Source organism: Rhamphochromis longiceps, linkage group LG7 (assembly GCF_057381845.1).
Source record: "Rhamphochromis longiceps isolate RC_006_pf linkage group LG7, R_longiceps_female_GT1.1, whole genome shotgun sequence".
Taxonomy (NCBI): Eukaryota; Metazoa; Chordata; class Actinopteri; order Cichliformes; family Cichlidae; genus Rhamphochromis; species Rhamphochromis longiceps.
This window is the reverse complement of record NC_140563.1, coordinates 40,317,899-40,331,568: the sequence shown is the minus strand read 5'-3', so window position 1 is coordinate 40,331,568 and position 13,670 is coordinate 40,317,899. Positions and strand designations below refer to the sequence as shown.

The following is a 13,670-nucleotide window of genomic DNA, read 5'->3' as shown; positions in this document are numbered from 1 at the left end:
TCCTGTTTCTGTACACACACACACACACACACACACACACACACACACACACACACACACACACACACACACACATCAGTTTGCACTCATAATAGTGTTTTTTTTAATATGTAAACTGGTGTTTGATAGCTTAACACAAAACCAGCCAAAAAAAACAAGCTCCTGGCAGAACATCAAATAAAGTACATTTAAAAAAAAAAAAAAAAAAAAAAAGCCTTTTGATACAAAATACGACTTAATACTATAGCATAGAAAGTTGCCTATATTACACAAGAACACACTGAAGTGCATTTGTTGTAGTCTGCATGGTTATTATGTTGCTGTCACTTACACAGTTTTGCATCACCACCAGAGTCAAAGTGTGCACATCACAAAATGCTTAGCACTGAATAACACGTGGTTGATAAAAGCACCGTGTCAATGCACGCTGGAATAATGTTGCTGATGTACTGCCTCGTATTATGAGCTTCCATTACACAAAGATAACAAATGACAGTGCAAAGTGGGAGCTAATGGAGTGGATGTGGTGCAGGTTCTGCTCGAGGTGTTAGCATTAAAACTGAGGCATCCAACAAGACAAGCAGCAACACCACTTTTAAAAGCAGCTGTTAGCCCGTTATTTATAACGCAAATCGATGCAAGTCAGTCCTTTCCTTTGAGATTTCAAATCTCTGTGGTCCTCAGCAAGGACATCTGCAGGCAAGGAGCGTTAATGTAGCTTTGAAACTCATTTAGGTCCACGATGACTTCGTTTAGAGATGAAACCTTCCCTTCAGCGTGTAAGTCAATCCACAATATGAGGCCAGTGTGGCAACCGCTGGAGGTATAAACCCAGTCTGCAGACCTCTGGCCAGTCGTCTGATATTCTCTGAGCGCCTTGGACAGAGCTGATTTTACAGAAGCAGCACAGCTGATCCAGGCTCTTCTTGAGAATCATTGGCTTCATAAATGATTTAAATCCATGAAGACTTGTTGGAAAAGAGGTTACAATAATAACATAAAATGGGCTTCTTTGGCACTGGATGAATTTTATGGAATGAGTTCTGTGGAGTGCTCCTTGTGATCTCAAAGCCCAAATACAGTAATATAGGCAGGATGTGGTCCCAGCTTGTTTTAAGTCCAACATCTTAACTGTGACCATAAGAATCTTCTGTGTCCATATTATAAAACGGAGAAACCTGTAGCTTTAAGACACCTGATTCAATTTCAGTCTTTAAAGCAGAGATTTCCCTGGCCTTAGGTCCGATTCTCTCGATGGAGAAGCGAAGATCTAAAATACACAAGATAAGTAACCAGTGTTATTACACTCAAAAATTGCCCTTTTTTGCATTAGTACAATGTTTGGGATATGTGGGTGTGTGCACATATGTCTACACCTACCGAAGTGACCTGCGACTGTCTTTCTCCATGTTGTTCTCTGGTCCTTCGCTCTCATATGAAGCCAGATGCAGCTCTGCAACAATAAGATAAACAATAATGGCTTTGTTTGTTTCCTAAAGCTGACAAACTATAGCAAACATTTGTATGATTGACATCTCCAAAACGCAGGGGAGACTGAATACTGACCGTCTTCGGTGAAAATGGGTGTTGTGACAAGGTACTGAAGGATTCGCCGCTCTCTGTCGAACGGACAAACAACCTGACGCCAAACCAGGAACTCGCTCACCTGTTTTGCAAGCTCCCAGAGTTTCTGTGGAGACAGATTGTACAATCGATTATAATGGGCAGATGAAAGAAAAGCATCATTAAGGAAAATGCATTGATCTTTTTAGCCACAAGGGGGAGTCACAACATCACATGTAAAAGCCTGAACTTGTACTGCTACAAATCTGACCGTTTTTAATCCTTTAAACAACATAATCTTCTGAAATGTGTCCTAACCTCAAAGTTGATGTGTCCATTGGGCAGCCTGCTGGCACAGCCTTCATTCAGGAAGTAGATGTCTTTAATGAGGAGACTGAAGAAAGGAATCACAATCTGGAGGAGAAACACACCAGCTCATTTACGTACACATTCACCACCTGGAGCTTTTTATTTTCAGAGTAAATCCCAGGTGCTCTCTCACCTTCTCCTGGCTGCTGTGTGCGGTCTCAGACCTCTGGGTAGCACCGCGGAGCGCAGTGCGGTAGTTACTGAAGTTACTGGATGGGTCCATCTGGTGCTGAATGAGAGCACACACAGGAGACGGCCATCAAACGCAAATCCGTGTAGGCATGAGTTTGCACATGGTGAGGGTTTGAAATCCTGAGCAACTTTAAATCTTAAGTTTACATTACACTACACAGGATTCACTGCTGCATGCCAATTGTCCTTACCTCCAGAATTTCAAACTTGTCCGTGTTGACTTTATTCCAGGTTTTCTTCAGTCTGGCGACAGGACTCATGTTCATCCCAGCTGGACACAGAGAAAGGGTGAGTAAATGCAGAGCACTTACGGGGTCAGATCGAGCCAACGAGCTGTATGTGTGCCGTCAAATACTCACTGATGATGGCCATGAGAGAGTTGAAGTTTCCAATGTTGAAACACTCCTGAGCAACATCGATGAAGAACTCTATGATCCGCGCTCTGTGTTTCTTCTTCATCGGCTTAAATGAGAGAACAAACAGAGCAGGTCAGTACAAATTCAATATATGTACAAAATTATGCACCTTTGGAGTGTAGTAAGAATCTAAGAGTGGTTTGTAGTTCAGCTGTGCATTCAAAGGCGTTCCTTGGTCCAAAACGAATCACAACAACTTACCATACAGATCTCAGTGGCCACAAGATAGCTCAGTCTGTTGAACCAGCTGACGTAAGCTTCCAGGTTGCTAGTTTTACGTTTCCGAAAGAAACCCTGAAACACAAATTATGGCATAATTAAAACAAAGAACAAGTCTAGATCTGAGTGCATTTTTGTCTGTATTTCATTATTTTTGAAAGAAGTTAAACATTTAAAACTGTGAGTCACAGAAAGGACCATTTCGAAATTAAATGAGATCTTAGAACTTAGATCTCTTTCATTTTATGGACCCCTAAAGCTCTGACACCTTCATAAATTCCATCACTCACGTTCAAATGTGAACTTACATTAACCTCCTAAGACCCGAACTCTTCCACAGCATGCATTTTTAATTTCTCTTTGATATTTGGGCTGATTGGAACCCGATGAATGTAAAAACAAAGTATTACCAGATTTTTCCTTCTAAGAAAAATCAGAGCCACATATGAGGATATTCGTTTAAAATTTCGATAGAACACTAGCAGTATATTGTCCTTGTAAGTGGATATCAGGCCCTTGTAGAGCAAAATTTTGTATTTTGGTCTAAATAACCCAAAATGTGATGTCCACATATGTGGATGCCAGGTCCTAGGAGGTTAAATTATATCTGTACTACTTTCAGCTCATCATCTATCATTTTTAGCTAGCAAACGGTCCGCGGCATTTAACCAAAGCTTTTGGCTTATTATTTTAATGTTTGCCCTCTGTTTAAATTTAAGGCATGATTAACATTTGCATTTTATCAATTTCTGTAACTGAAAATTTCAACAGGTTATCCACAGCTTTAACCAACAATCTCTTATACTAGATTTTACCTAGCTATTTAAGTTTCCATTTAGCTAGTAATCTCCACCTTTTAGCATAATCTTAGCGAGCTATATCCAGTGTTTATCTATTATCTTTAGCTAATAATTCAACTCATACGCTAAGCTAGTTATACTGCCATAGCTAACACTTTCCAGCTTTTTCCATGCTTCTAAAGTAATTGGTTACTGTGTATCTGTTTTTCTTTTACTGACAATGTTTATCCACAGATAGCCAACAACTTCAACTACAGACAAACTTAACAATCTTTCAAATATATGTTTTCTATAGATCTTATCTATTTTAATTATCTAATAAAATACCCTTTTGTTATTGAGGTTTCTGCTCGGAGGTAGGTCTGCTCAATTCTTTAATTAGGTTTTAATTTCCGCTTTGTTTTACTTTTTCCTCATATCAGTCAAGCTAATGTTTCCATGTACCTTTTGGCTACTTGTTGGTCTTCTATTAATATTTGTTCCCTGAGATTCAGCATCATCGGCATAATCTTCTTAAGGTTAGCCAATAAATTATTTTATAAATCAGAAATAGAAGGAGACAGACTGCTGCTCCTCTATAATTTCCTTTGCTAATGGATCCTGTTAGCCTTCACACCCACACAACCTCTGGACCTGCACTGAAGCCTGTGACGTGTCTGCTTGTTATTTTCATCTCATTTACATCTACTTTGGTGCCTTTTGTTTTTTTGTTTTTTTATAAGGACACTCTGTGGAGAACTTGTTTCTCAGAGGCCCTTTTATGTAAACAAACATTATAAAAGCTCTGTATAAATAAATTTGACTTGTCCGTGATGATGTAATCTCAGAGATTCATGGCTCTATTAAATGCTTACACAACAGCGACAGCCCACTCCACTCCAAACTTCCCCTTCTACACTTCAGGACCCCTTTCACTGACTCAACTGCTCTTTTATACAAAGTGGGTCTTATATAACTGGCACAGCACTGGTTGGAGCACGGCTACAAACAGTGGGTGAGCACTTGTTCCCAGCAGCAGTGATTGAATACGACCCTTCAGCTCACTTACAGGTCCCTCAGATTCACTTAGACATATGCAAAAGGACTTTTTCATACTGTGTCTGAGCTATGTTAAAAATAACACTGCACAAATTGTTATCTATCTGCCAGTAGATTCTCTGATGTGGTTTCCAAAGCATATTTACTTCAACTGAAGCAGACCACAAATTACACCCAAAGCAGGCCTAGAATATACTTCAAATCAAAACAATAAAAATTGACTCAAAATAACTGCAATCGTCTGCAGTCCTTTGATGCTGATAATTATAAAGAGGTCACGTTACTGTATTTTCAAGCCGTCTTTACACAGTAAAACTGCACGCAGCAAGCCGTAGCTGTTAGATCTATCTGCTAATTGTGACTGGAATGAGATTCATTTATATGACTTTGCACAAGCTCCTCATGTCTCCAGTTTTATCATGTAGAAGTTCAAAAGGAAAAAAGCAAATAATGAAATGAAAAGTAAACCTGAGCCTGCAAGTTCCTGAGTGAGAAGATGGGAATTTTTGTGAGCTGTTTGTCCAAAACTCGATCTAAAACGCTGGAGGTAGAGCTAAGCTAAGCGTTTTTTCATTCAAACTCAATTGTACCTTATGGTTCTCCAGAGGATCCTTCATGGCAAACGTCTGGATGAACTCCTCGGGACCAATAAAACTCAGTCGGTCCTGAGGGCAGAAAACAGAACATAAAAACAATTAAGACAATGACAATAGCATAAGACAGACAATCATAAAAGCTCATTAATATAATCTACAGACGTGCTTTGAAGGAGTGAAAAAAATTTCTCTCTACAGAATCCGATAATAAGCACAGGCACCCAAGTTTTAACGCCAACTTCCTACCAGTTCAATGTGTGTAAGCTGCTGGGCGAGGACGAAGGGATCGTCGCACACGCTCAGTACGTCGCTCCGCTGAGCCGATGCTTGCTTGCTCTTCAAGGAAGCGGGACGTTCCATTGCCACCACATTGAGCGCTGCCACAGCCTCCTCGTATTGGCCGAGGGCAGAGAGGCGTTTGATAAGACGCTGGGTCATCTGCTGCATGGCTCGCCAAGAGTACTGCAGCGTGACACAGACAGCACAAATAATGAAAACTATGACAGGGAGGTGAGAATGAACTTGAGATATTTATGTTGAATTACTGCAAATTCATTGCATGAGAAGTTTTAACTACAGGAGCTCTGAACGCTAACCTCGTCCCCTCGGGCCACGTGAAGCGTCATGTCTTTCAGGCAGCGCATCATCCTGTCGTCCCTGAAGTCGTATGGAAACGTCTCAGTCCACTCGGTCAGCAGCTGCACCAGCTTAGGGGCCACCTCACGGAAACGAATCTGAAAACCATCAGATGGCGCACTAAGTGACACTCAGGCAGGCATGATTTGATTTATCTTATGAGGTTATCTCTCTCTGGTCAATAATCTAAACGGCATGGCCCTCATATCTTTTAAAACACGCAAGAGTAGCCACAGCTCGCTGTTTTTCTAAGAGCATATTCTGCCATTATTTATTTTATCTTTGCAGTTTCTGTTTCCGAGTGTTCCCTTGCCTGGATTTTATTTGCTTGGGCAAAAAAAAAAAACAAAAACAGATAAATACTTTCTCTCAGAAAGAAGCATGTGGGTGAGCGAGCTTGTGGATTTTATAGTGGGTGGAAGGTTGTGTGGGAGCAGAGAGTGAGTGTGACGAGAAGAGAAGCAAATTATAGCCCTGTGTGTGTGTGTGTGTTGCCAGCCCACCTTATCCAGCAGGGCATCTCCAGACCGCTGCTGCTCCACACACAGGTGACAAACCCTCGTCATGAGCTCGTAGGGGGGGAGGAAGAGGCGTGAACTCAGCAGGAAAGTGAACACATACGACCTCTGATGAGGAGGAAAGAACAAGAAGAGAAAGGTCAACACAGCCAGGACAGCCGACCTCTTTTCTCAGACTCGTCTATTCTAGACCACTCCGTTTCTCACAAAAAGACCATGTTTCCTGTAACGTACGTCAGGGTAGTAGTCCACTGTGGGAACCAGGTGCTGGATCAGAGCCTCAAGAGATGCAGACACCAAACTATTGTCATGGTAACACATCTCCCCGTAGCTGGTGGTGACGCCGTGTCCGTAAAACCGCGCTTTCGCCGCAGCTACGTTGTTGTTGTTACGACAGGACTGGTCGCTGCTGCTGCCGCTGCTGCCGCTCGTGTGGCGATGTGCGCGGCCTGGACAGGAAGTGCTGTGCTGGCGAGGGCTGTAAGGCTGCGGCGAGGAGTATGGGTTTTCAGACAGAGCGCAGCTGGTGTAATGATGCTCCTTCGCATTCACAGAGGAGACAGAGGCGCTCCGATAAGCCCCGCTGTGAGGCTGAGGTATGTCGTAGGGGTTCTCTCCAACCGAGTAGGCGCCGTTGTAGATGTTCTCCCTCGCAGGTTTCGGGACAGTGCTGCTCCGGTACGGGCTCGTAGGTTGTTGGTGGTTGGCATTGCTGCTGTAAGGGACGCAGGAGCTGAACTTCCCAGCATATGGCGTTGTTGGAGGCATGATGACCTTTACAAAACATACAAGGAGTAGGTTAGGGTTGAGAAATAAAGATTAACAGACTATTTATATGCAATTTCATGACATGATAATACATTTTCTCAGTCAGCTGAGAAATACATGATGGATAACATGCAATCTTGAATAAATGTTTTTCATAATTCACATGAAGATACATCTTCCAGCCAATTTACAGATTCCCAATAAGCCAGATATGATAAACAGGCAACAGGGAGGGTTTCTTTTTTTTCTTTTTTTTAAAAAGATAATTTAGATTTGCTTCCTGAAACCTCATTCTAAAGCCAATCTTTCTGGAACTGGGTATGAAATATCCCAGGAAAATTAAGAGATGATTGCACAGCCTAAACAGGAAAAGAGCAACAATCAGTAGGTTTCCCCGGGTATCTGAAACAGTGGACGGCACAGGAAGAGGCCCAATAAAAATAAAACATTGCATTTAGTTTGTAGAAACAGAGGCTTTCAAAGTGACACTTTGCATTATTCAAACAAATCCTGACAAGTTATAATACCAGACATGTAGGTGTTGAATGAAGTAGAAAGGCTTCTGTGATTGAATTAAAGCAGATCTTTGTTTTCATTTTCTTTCTCCTTACCCTTACTGCAGTGTCTAAGTCCAATCAACCATCAAAAATTATAACTCCATTGCACAAGCCAGTTTTAAAGAATAATTATGATGCAGTTTCTTTCGTTGATCAGCTAATCCATGATTTCCCAAAGGTTTCCCAACAGTTGTCAACAGACCAATCCTTTTATAGTCAACTTGAAGTCACAAAATCGTGACTAGTGTCTCTTGCAGCGTCTTACTGCGTTAGCCTGCCCGTCTCTCTGGGAAGCCGAGTGTTGTGAAAATACGTTTAAGCAACTCCATCACGCAAAGGAAAGACTTAGGGATGTCTGTGAAAAGAATTATACTTAATCACATAATTTTATCCCTCCTCTGTCTATACTTTCTGGTTCTGAACACAAACATTTCTCCTTTGGAAATTTACAGCTTGGAGAAAGTCATTTGTTGGTGAAAATTTCTACAAATCAGCTTATACTCACAACAACAACCTGCCAGATGACACAACAGCAGTGATCCCCCCGCCCTTTGTCTTAATGGTTAATATAATTGGATTTGAGTTGGGTAAGCTGATCCCAGATCACCACCGAGGCGTGCTTTAACTCTGGAGCCATTTTTATCCTGCTACTGTTGTCTGTCTTGGCACCACATGTCAGCATAAGCGAGCCACACACAGTTACATATGAGCAATGCACATATACTGTGCCAGAAACAAAACCCTGCAGGAATCCAGCAGACTTTTGTTTGTCCATCACAGTGCCGACAGAGGAGTGTCTGCCTGAGCCAACATCTTACGCACACACACACCCTTGTCCACAATGGCGCCTAGCCCCATGCCGGTATAATCCAAACACACACACAAACAAATGATGGCTTGAACGATGCACACACACACACACACACACACACACACGCACACACGCACACATATACCACAGCGTTTGGCATGTTGCCAGTGTAAGCCAGTCCAGTGCCAAACCATCTTTTGAACTCTGTGATCTCAGCCTGCTGTTCTTCTTCTAACTTAGTTAGAGATTACGGTGTCTTTACCTTCCTCGAATTACAAACGCAATCTGGAAAAGCATGGCTGCGGTGGTGAAGTTGAGATAAGAGTCCTCTGAGTAATATTTACTCCAGTGTAGATGCCTTTTGTCCTTCTGTTTGCATTGGAAGGTGACCTTGTGCAAAGGGGGAAAACTAAGAAATTGGAAAACAATCCTGTGTTTTTCCACACGGACTTCCTGAAAAGTTGACCCTTTGAATAGTTGCGGTTTCCCCGCTGCTGCACTGCAATTGCACTCTTTCTAAATCATAGGTTGGACTCTCCGTGAATGACTTAATGATGGCATTGGGAGTATAATTTCATATTAAAAGCATTGTTTATATTCTCTTGTTTGTAAACTTTGAAGATTGCAGGCTTAAGAAGCAGACTGATGTGAATATAATAATACAGGAAAAAGCAAAAAATGTACAGTGATGTAAGAACATTTTTACCAAGAAAACCACTTTTGTACTAGACCGTTAAAAATCCTAAGGGCTTGCACGTCTGTGCATTTTCTTACCAGCTGGCATCGAAACAAGACTGCAGCGCCCATTGGCTAAAATGTCATGAAATGGTTAAAACAAATTGAACTTTTGATGGTGCAGCAGGAAAATCTCATCCACTAATGGATTTACACCAATAAAACGTGCTCGCGCTGCATCAACAAGACAAGCCAATTCGGCGGATTTAAAAAGGTCTTCTGTACATGAAAGCTGCCCATGTCTGGCTTTTAATGAATCTGAAGGCGTTGTCAGAATACTTTTTTCTAAAACCATTTAATGTGGTTTTAAAGAGTACACCTAGCAATGCTGTGCCCTACAGGAGGAGGGGGACGGGGCAGGGGAGGAGGTCTTCAACAATAGAAGCATTATCTATCCTGTCATGGCATTAACAACCACACAAAGACCCACAGGAAGAGATCAGAGCAGATCCCAGCAGATCAGACACACACAGCAGCTTTCACACACTCTGGTCTCCGCTGTCAGGTTATACGACGCCCAGCCTCTGCGTGAGCCGAGCCTGGGATCATTTTTACATCAGTCAAACCAGAAAAGCAGACTTTACTCATTCTTCTCTAAGGTGGGACCTCTTATTATAGCGAAGTCACAAATAATAATCTGCCAGGCTTAAACAAGGACAAGACTTTTTGTTTATGACTTCAATAAAAGAGCATATTGAAACCCATTTACTGACCTTAGTAGAGATCGCTTTATTCATACAAAATAAAAGCTACAAGATACTGACCTCAGAACAGCCTGGACCAACTGCCTTAGCTTAGATGAGACAGGGGTTTGTTTGACTCCTGCTTTTAAAAAAAAAAAAAAAAAAAAACATCTAATAAAATTCGAAGACTTTAAGCAGCTGGTCAGTAGCAAGAAAACAACAGTCACGTTTTCTAAATTAGCACCTTGTCTTCTGCAAAGTTTATATACCCATAAAGTGTATACCCATAAAAATGGTTTCATGAGAGGAGCAGCGGAGTAAGCTGAAGGCAGAGCCTGCGCCTGATAAGAGGATCCATAAAACTATTTGTGAGAGTGTTAAGATGTCAATGTACTGCAATGCTATCTTACTTCTACTTTGTACCCAATGTACTTTGACACTAATGAGCTACAACAGACAAGGTGGGTGAGTGAGAGAAGCATGACAGTCTGGAGGAAACTCCTGACAGCCGGGATTATCGTTATCAATAATGAGGCCAAAGTTCAGACTGTGCTCATGACACTTATTTGTGGCTTGCGTGTACAAGAGTTAACCTTTTAAAGAGACGCTGTACAATGATGTCACTGATGATTTGTCGATTTACGTGGGAGGACTAGTAACTTCACCTCATAACATAATATCGTAGAAAAATAAGATGGCTCTCTAATGATTTAATGCTTCTTTTAATTTTTTATGATTGAGCACCTCAGAAGTCAGCAAACTGAACCTTTTAAAGATTATAAGACTGGACAGATGTTGAAATAAGTTGAAATAAAATACAAAATGTATTGCTGCAGGTCTCCCCTGCAGCAATACATTCGGTGTGAAGAACATTCTACTGCTCCTCCATGTCAGATTTTAATTTTCAAACAGCCCCATAAATGCAGCATGCCAATGGACCAAGATGCCTTCATGTGTTCTGCGCAGGAAAATTTTTTAAATGTGTTCATGGGGACATGACAAGGACTTAGGATACATCAGTAGTGAAAATCAAGACACATGCAGTGATTTTAAAGGGAGGATAGATCTGTTTTTTGGGTATGAAATAGATTTTCAAATCCCTTTAGGTAAAAATTGTCTGACACATTGACTTTGGGGGTTTTTTCAATTACAGAAAAAGCCTACTTGATGAAATTCTTTATATCTTTGTCCAGATGTTGTTTTGTTCTGCTTGGCCGTCCAAGCATCAGAAGCTCCAACCTATAATGCTTCAGGATTGCATTCTGAGTGCAGGAAAGCAAAGTCACACGTCATCAAAGTACCAACCAAATTGCCAAACCAAAGTAGGAGGAAACAGCCCTAGTGTCCAAACAAATGTGGCGCAAGGAAGTGTGCAGGTCAGGGGAGGCCCACAGCAAAACACCAGAGGCTGGGACCCGGTGCCTGGTTTAAAAATCTGATAGATAGGCAAACAGAGCCAGACAAAAATACCAGACTCAGATCGACAGGAGAGATACGCACAACAGGGCTCAACCACTTATGAGCCTGTTGTCTTCTTTTATTTCCAAACACAATGGATTCAGGGATGCACTTTCATACAAATACACACACCTGTCTCCCGTATCATCTGGTAGGCTAGTACAGTATTAACCTACAGCCAGAAAGGATAAACACTACTACAAAGCTATATTAAACCTAAGCTTGTTTGGGGTTGGAGGGGTTGACTTCCAACCTCTGCACAACACACAGATGTCAGCATTTAATTTTAACTTGGAGTAAGTTGACTTTGAGGTAGTTCCAAAGACTCAAATGTTGCTGGCACCCTTCAGACCGCCTCGGTTAATAATTAAATTAGTTTAGCTATTTAATGTGAGATTTATTTAAGCAGCTTCACAAGCTCACAGAGTACTGACATTCTTTTAAGTGCCTGTGGGTTTGTGTAGAAGTGTGTGGAGGCTTTTTCCTTGGCCAGCAGCACACACATTTTTTTTCTGCCATTCTTTCTTCTTTTCCCTACAGACACACTCACACAATCTGTTACACACACACACATATAAACCAGCCCAGCATGCCTGGTTAGCATGATGGGGTTCAGACTGAGTCATAACACACTAAAAGTAAAAGCTGACTGTGAAAAAGTCATGCTGTGCAAGCATGGTCCCATCGCAGGTGCTGGTGAGTAATGCTCGTTTGAGTCTGACAACCAGCCTAATTATATACTCCTATGGGTGGCACAACAACAACAACAACAACAACAACAACAACAACAACAACAACAGGTCGGGAGTGAAACTGGGCGTTTAGAGAGAAAATAGTTCATCAGATATAGATCACTTTAAAATATTAGGTGAAGTAAATACGTTTTTAAAATAATAATAAAAAAACTAGGAAACTTTAATCAACTTTTGCGCAAGAAAAGGCATTTCTATAACTCGATTATGCCTATGCGAAAGTTATCTATTTATATTTCAATAGCAAAAATGGTTTTATTATCACAAAATGAATAAATAGTAGTATATCGTTTCTCGAAAAATCCACATAAGCAACACTCCAAACAACTCACCTCTGAAACGGTGCTACTCAGCGTCCAAATACTGTGTCTCTGCCAGTAACCTTTGAGAAAATTAAAAGGAAAAAGGTTTTCCACGCTACTTCGAGTCTTTCTCACGTCGAGGAGACGCTAAACGTGTAACAAACAGGGAAATCTTTTAGCTGCTGTGAGTCCATGCAGTGCTCTTCTCCACTGTCTGTCTCCGCTCTTGCTTCATTGAGTATTTGAACAAGCAAAAGCTCGCAATAACCCACAAAGCCAGACGTATTCAAATGACTTCCACAGAGCCGGGAAAACTGACCAATCAACGCAAGGGGGCGGGTGGCGACTAGGCCCAATCACAGAAAAGGGGTCAAAAAATCAAAAATCTCCCAAGTTCTGATTGGCTGACTCCCTCTCCATCTAAGTTCTGTCTTTTCGAGTGAAGCCTTGCAGCGAGTGTTTTTGTTGGAGAGCTGAAATATGGAAGGTATACGGTTTCCGTCGGGAATGTGTTAGTGTGTGTGGCTTTATGCTGGTCTTAGTGACTTAAAATATAAGACAAAAAATCCCTGAATAGTGTTTTGTTTGTGTTTCTGTAGGGCTTATATATTTCATGAATTGGATAGTATGTGTTACTCAGAGCACTTGGTTTCACTTTTTCCTACCTGCCAAATGTTGCCATTTATTTCAGCACTGTACGGAAATCTGTGTGGAGTGGTCAGATTGTTTGCTGACATTGGCTCCTGTATTACCAATTCTCTATAGTTTGATACTTTCGATTCTTCATCTGGCATCTTGGAAGCAAAACCAGGGATTTTCCTGCATGGAGGAAAATCTTGGCTCCTCCCTACAGCAAAGGAGGGAAAAAAAAATCACTGGCATTGTAACAATATTCTGTTAATTTCATTTTTGTGAACCATAATCAACATTTGTGTTTATTTAATAGCTGGGTACAATAGGATAATGTATAAATATTTGTCAAATAAGCTGACATGGACTACTTGTACATATGATCTGTAACAAGCAGCATTATGTAATCTTTTGCAAAAAAAAACAAAAGAGAGAAGAAAACTGCAAAAGTGTGTGGCAATGTGGCTGAGAGGGGGACTTATTAACAATTAATAACAATGTTGATCTCTCGAAAACTTTTGTTACTGATCACTGTCTTTCTGTTTGAGATGAAATATGTTCTTTAAAATTTGATTAGCCCCTATTTTAAACCTTCTCCTGGGATATATGAGACTATTCTCTGTTTAA

The 13,670-nt window shown here is 41.2% G+C and overlaps 1 protein-coding gene across 1 annotated transcript; it reads right to left on the bottom strand.

Annotated features, from left to right (window-relative positions):
• Window positions 1–26: 26 nt before the first annotated feature.
• LOC146665859 (ras-GEF domain-containing family member 1B-B-like) lies at window positions 27–12,660 on the bottom strand. Its single transcript, XM_085413643.1, has 14 exons — window positions 12,444–12,660; window positions 6,582–7,121; window positions 6,333–6,455; window positions 5,790–5,927; window positions 5,440–5,655; window positions 5,188–5,262; window positions 2,742–2,834; window positions 2,484–2,586; window positions 2,316–2,395; window positions 2,066–2,161; window positions 1,882–1,977; window positions 1,567–1,690; window positions 1,381–1,453; window positions 27–1,270 (listed from the first exon to the last, which is right to left on the bottom strand). The coding sequence occupies exons 2-14, from the start codon at window positions 7,113–7,115 to the stop codon at window positions 1,237–1,239; spliced, it is 1,785 nt and encodes a 594-aa protein (XP_085269769.1). The 5' UTR covers window positions 7,116–7,121; window positions 12,444–12,660; the 3' UTR covers window positions 27–1,236.
• Window positions 12,661–13,670: the final 1,010 nt, after the last annotated feature.

Bases quoted from the DNA above. Each gene is read 5' to 3' on its own strand.
- LOC146665859 (XM_085413643.1), bottom strand. From the start codon at position 7,115: ATGCCTCCAACAACGCCATATGCTGGGAAGTTCAGCTCCTGCGTCCCT. The intron at 2,587-2,741 runs GTAAGTTGTTGT...CTCTCATTTAAG, and splicing joins TGGCCACTGAGATCTGTATG to CCGATGAAGAAGAAACACAG. The intron at 1,691-1,881 runs GTTAGGACACAT...CTGTCTCCACAG, and splicing joins ATGGACACATCAACTTTGAG to AAACTCTGGGAGCTTGCAAA.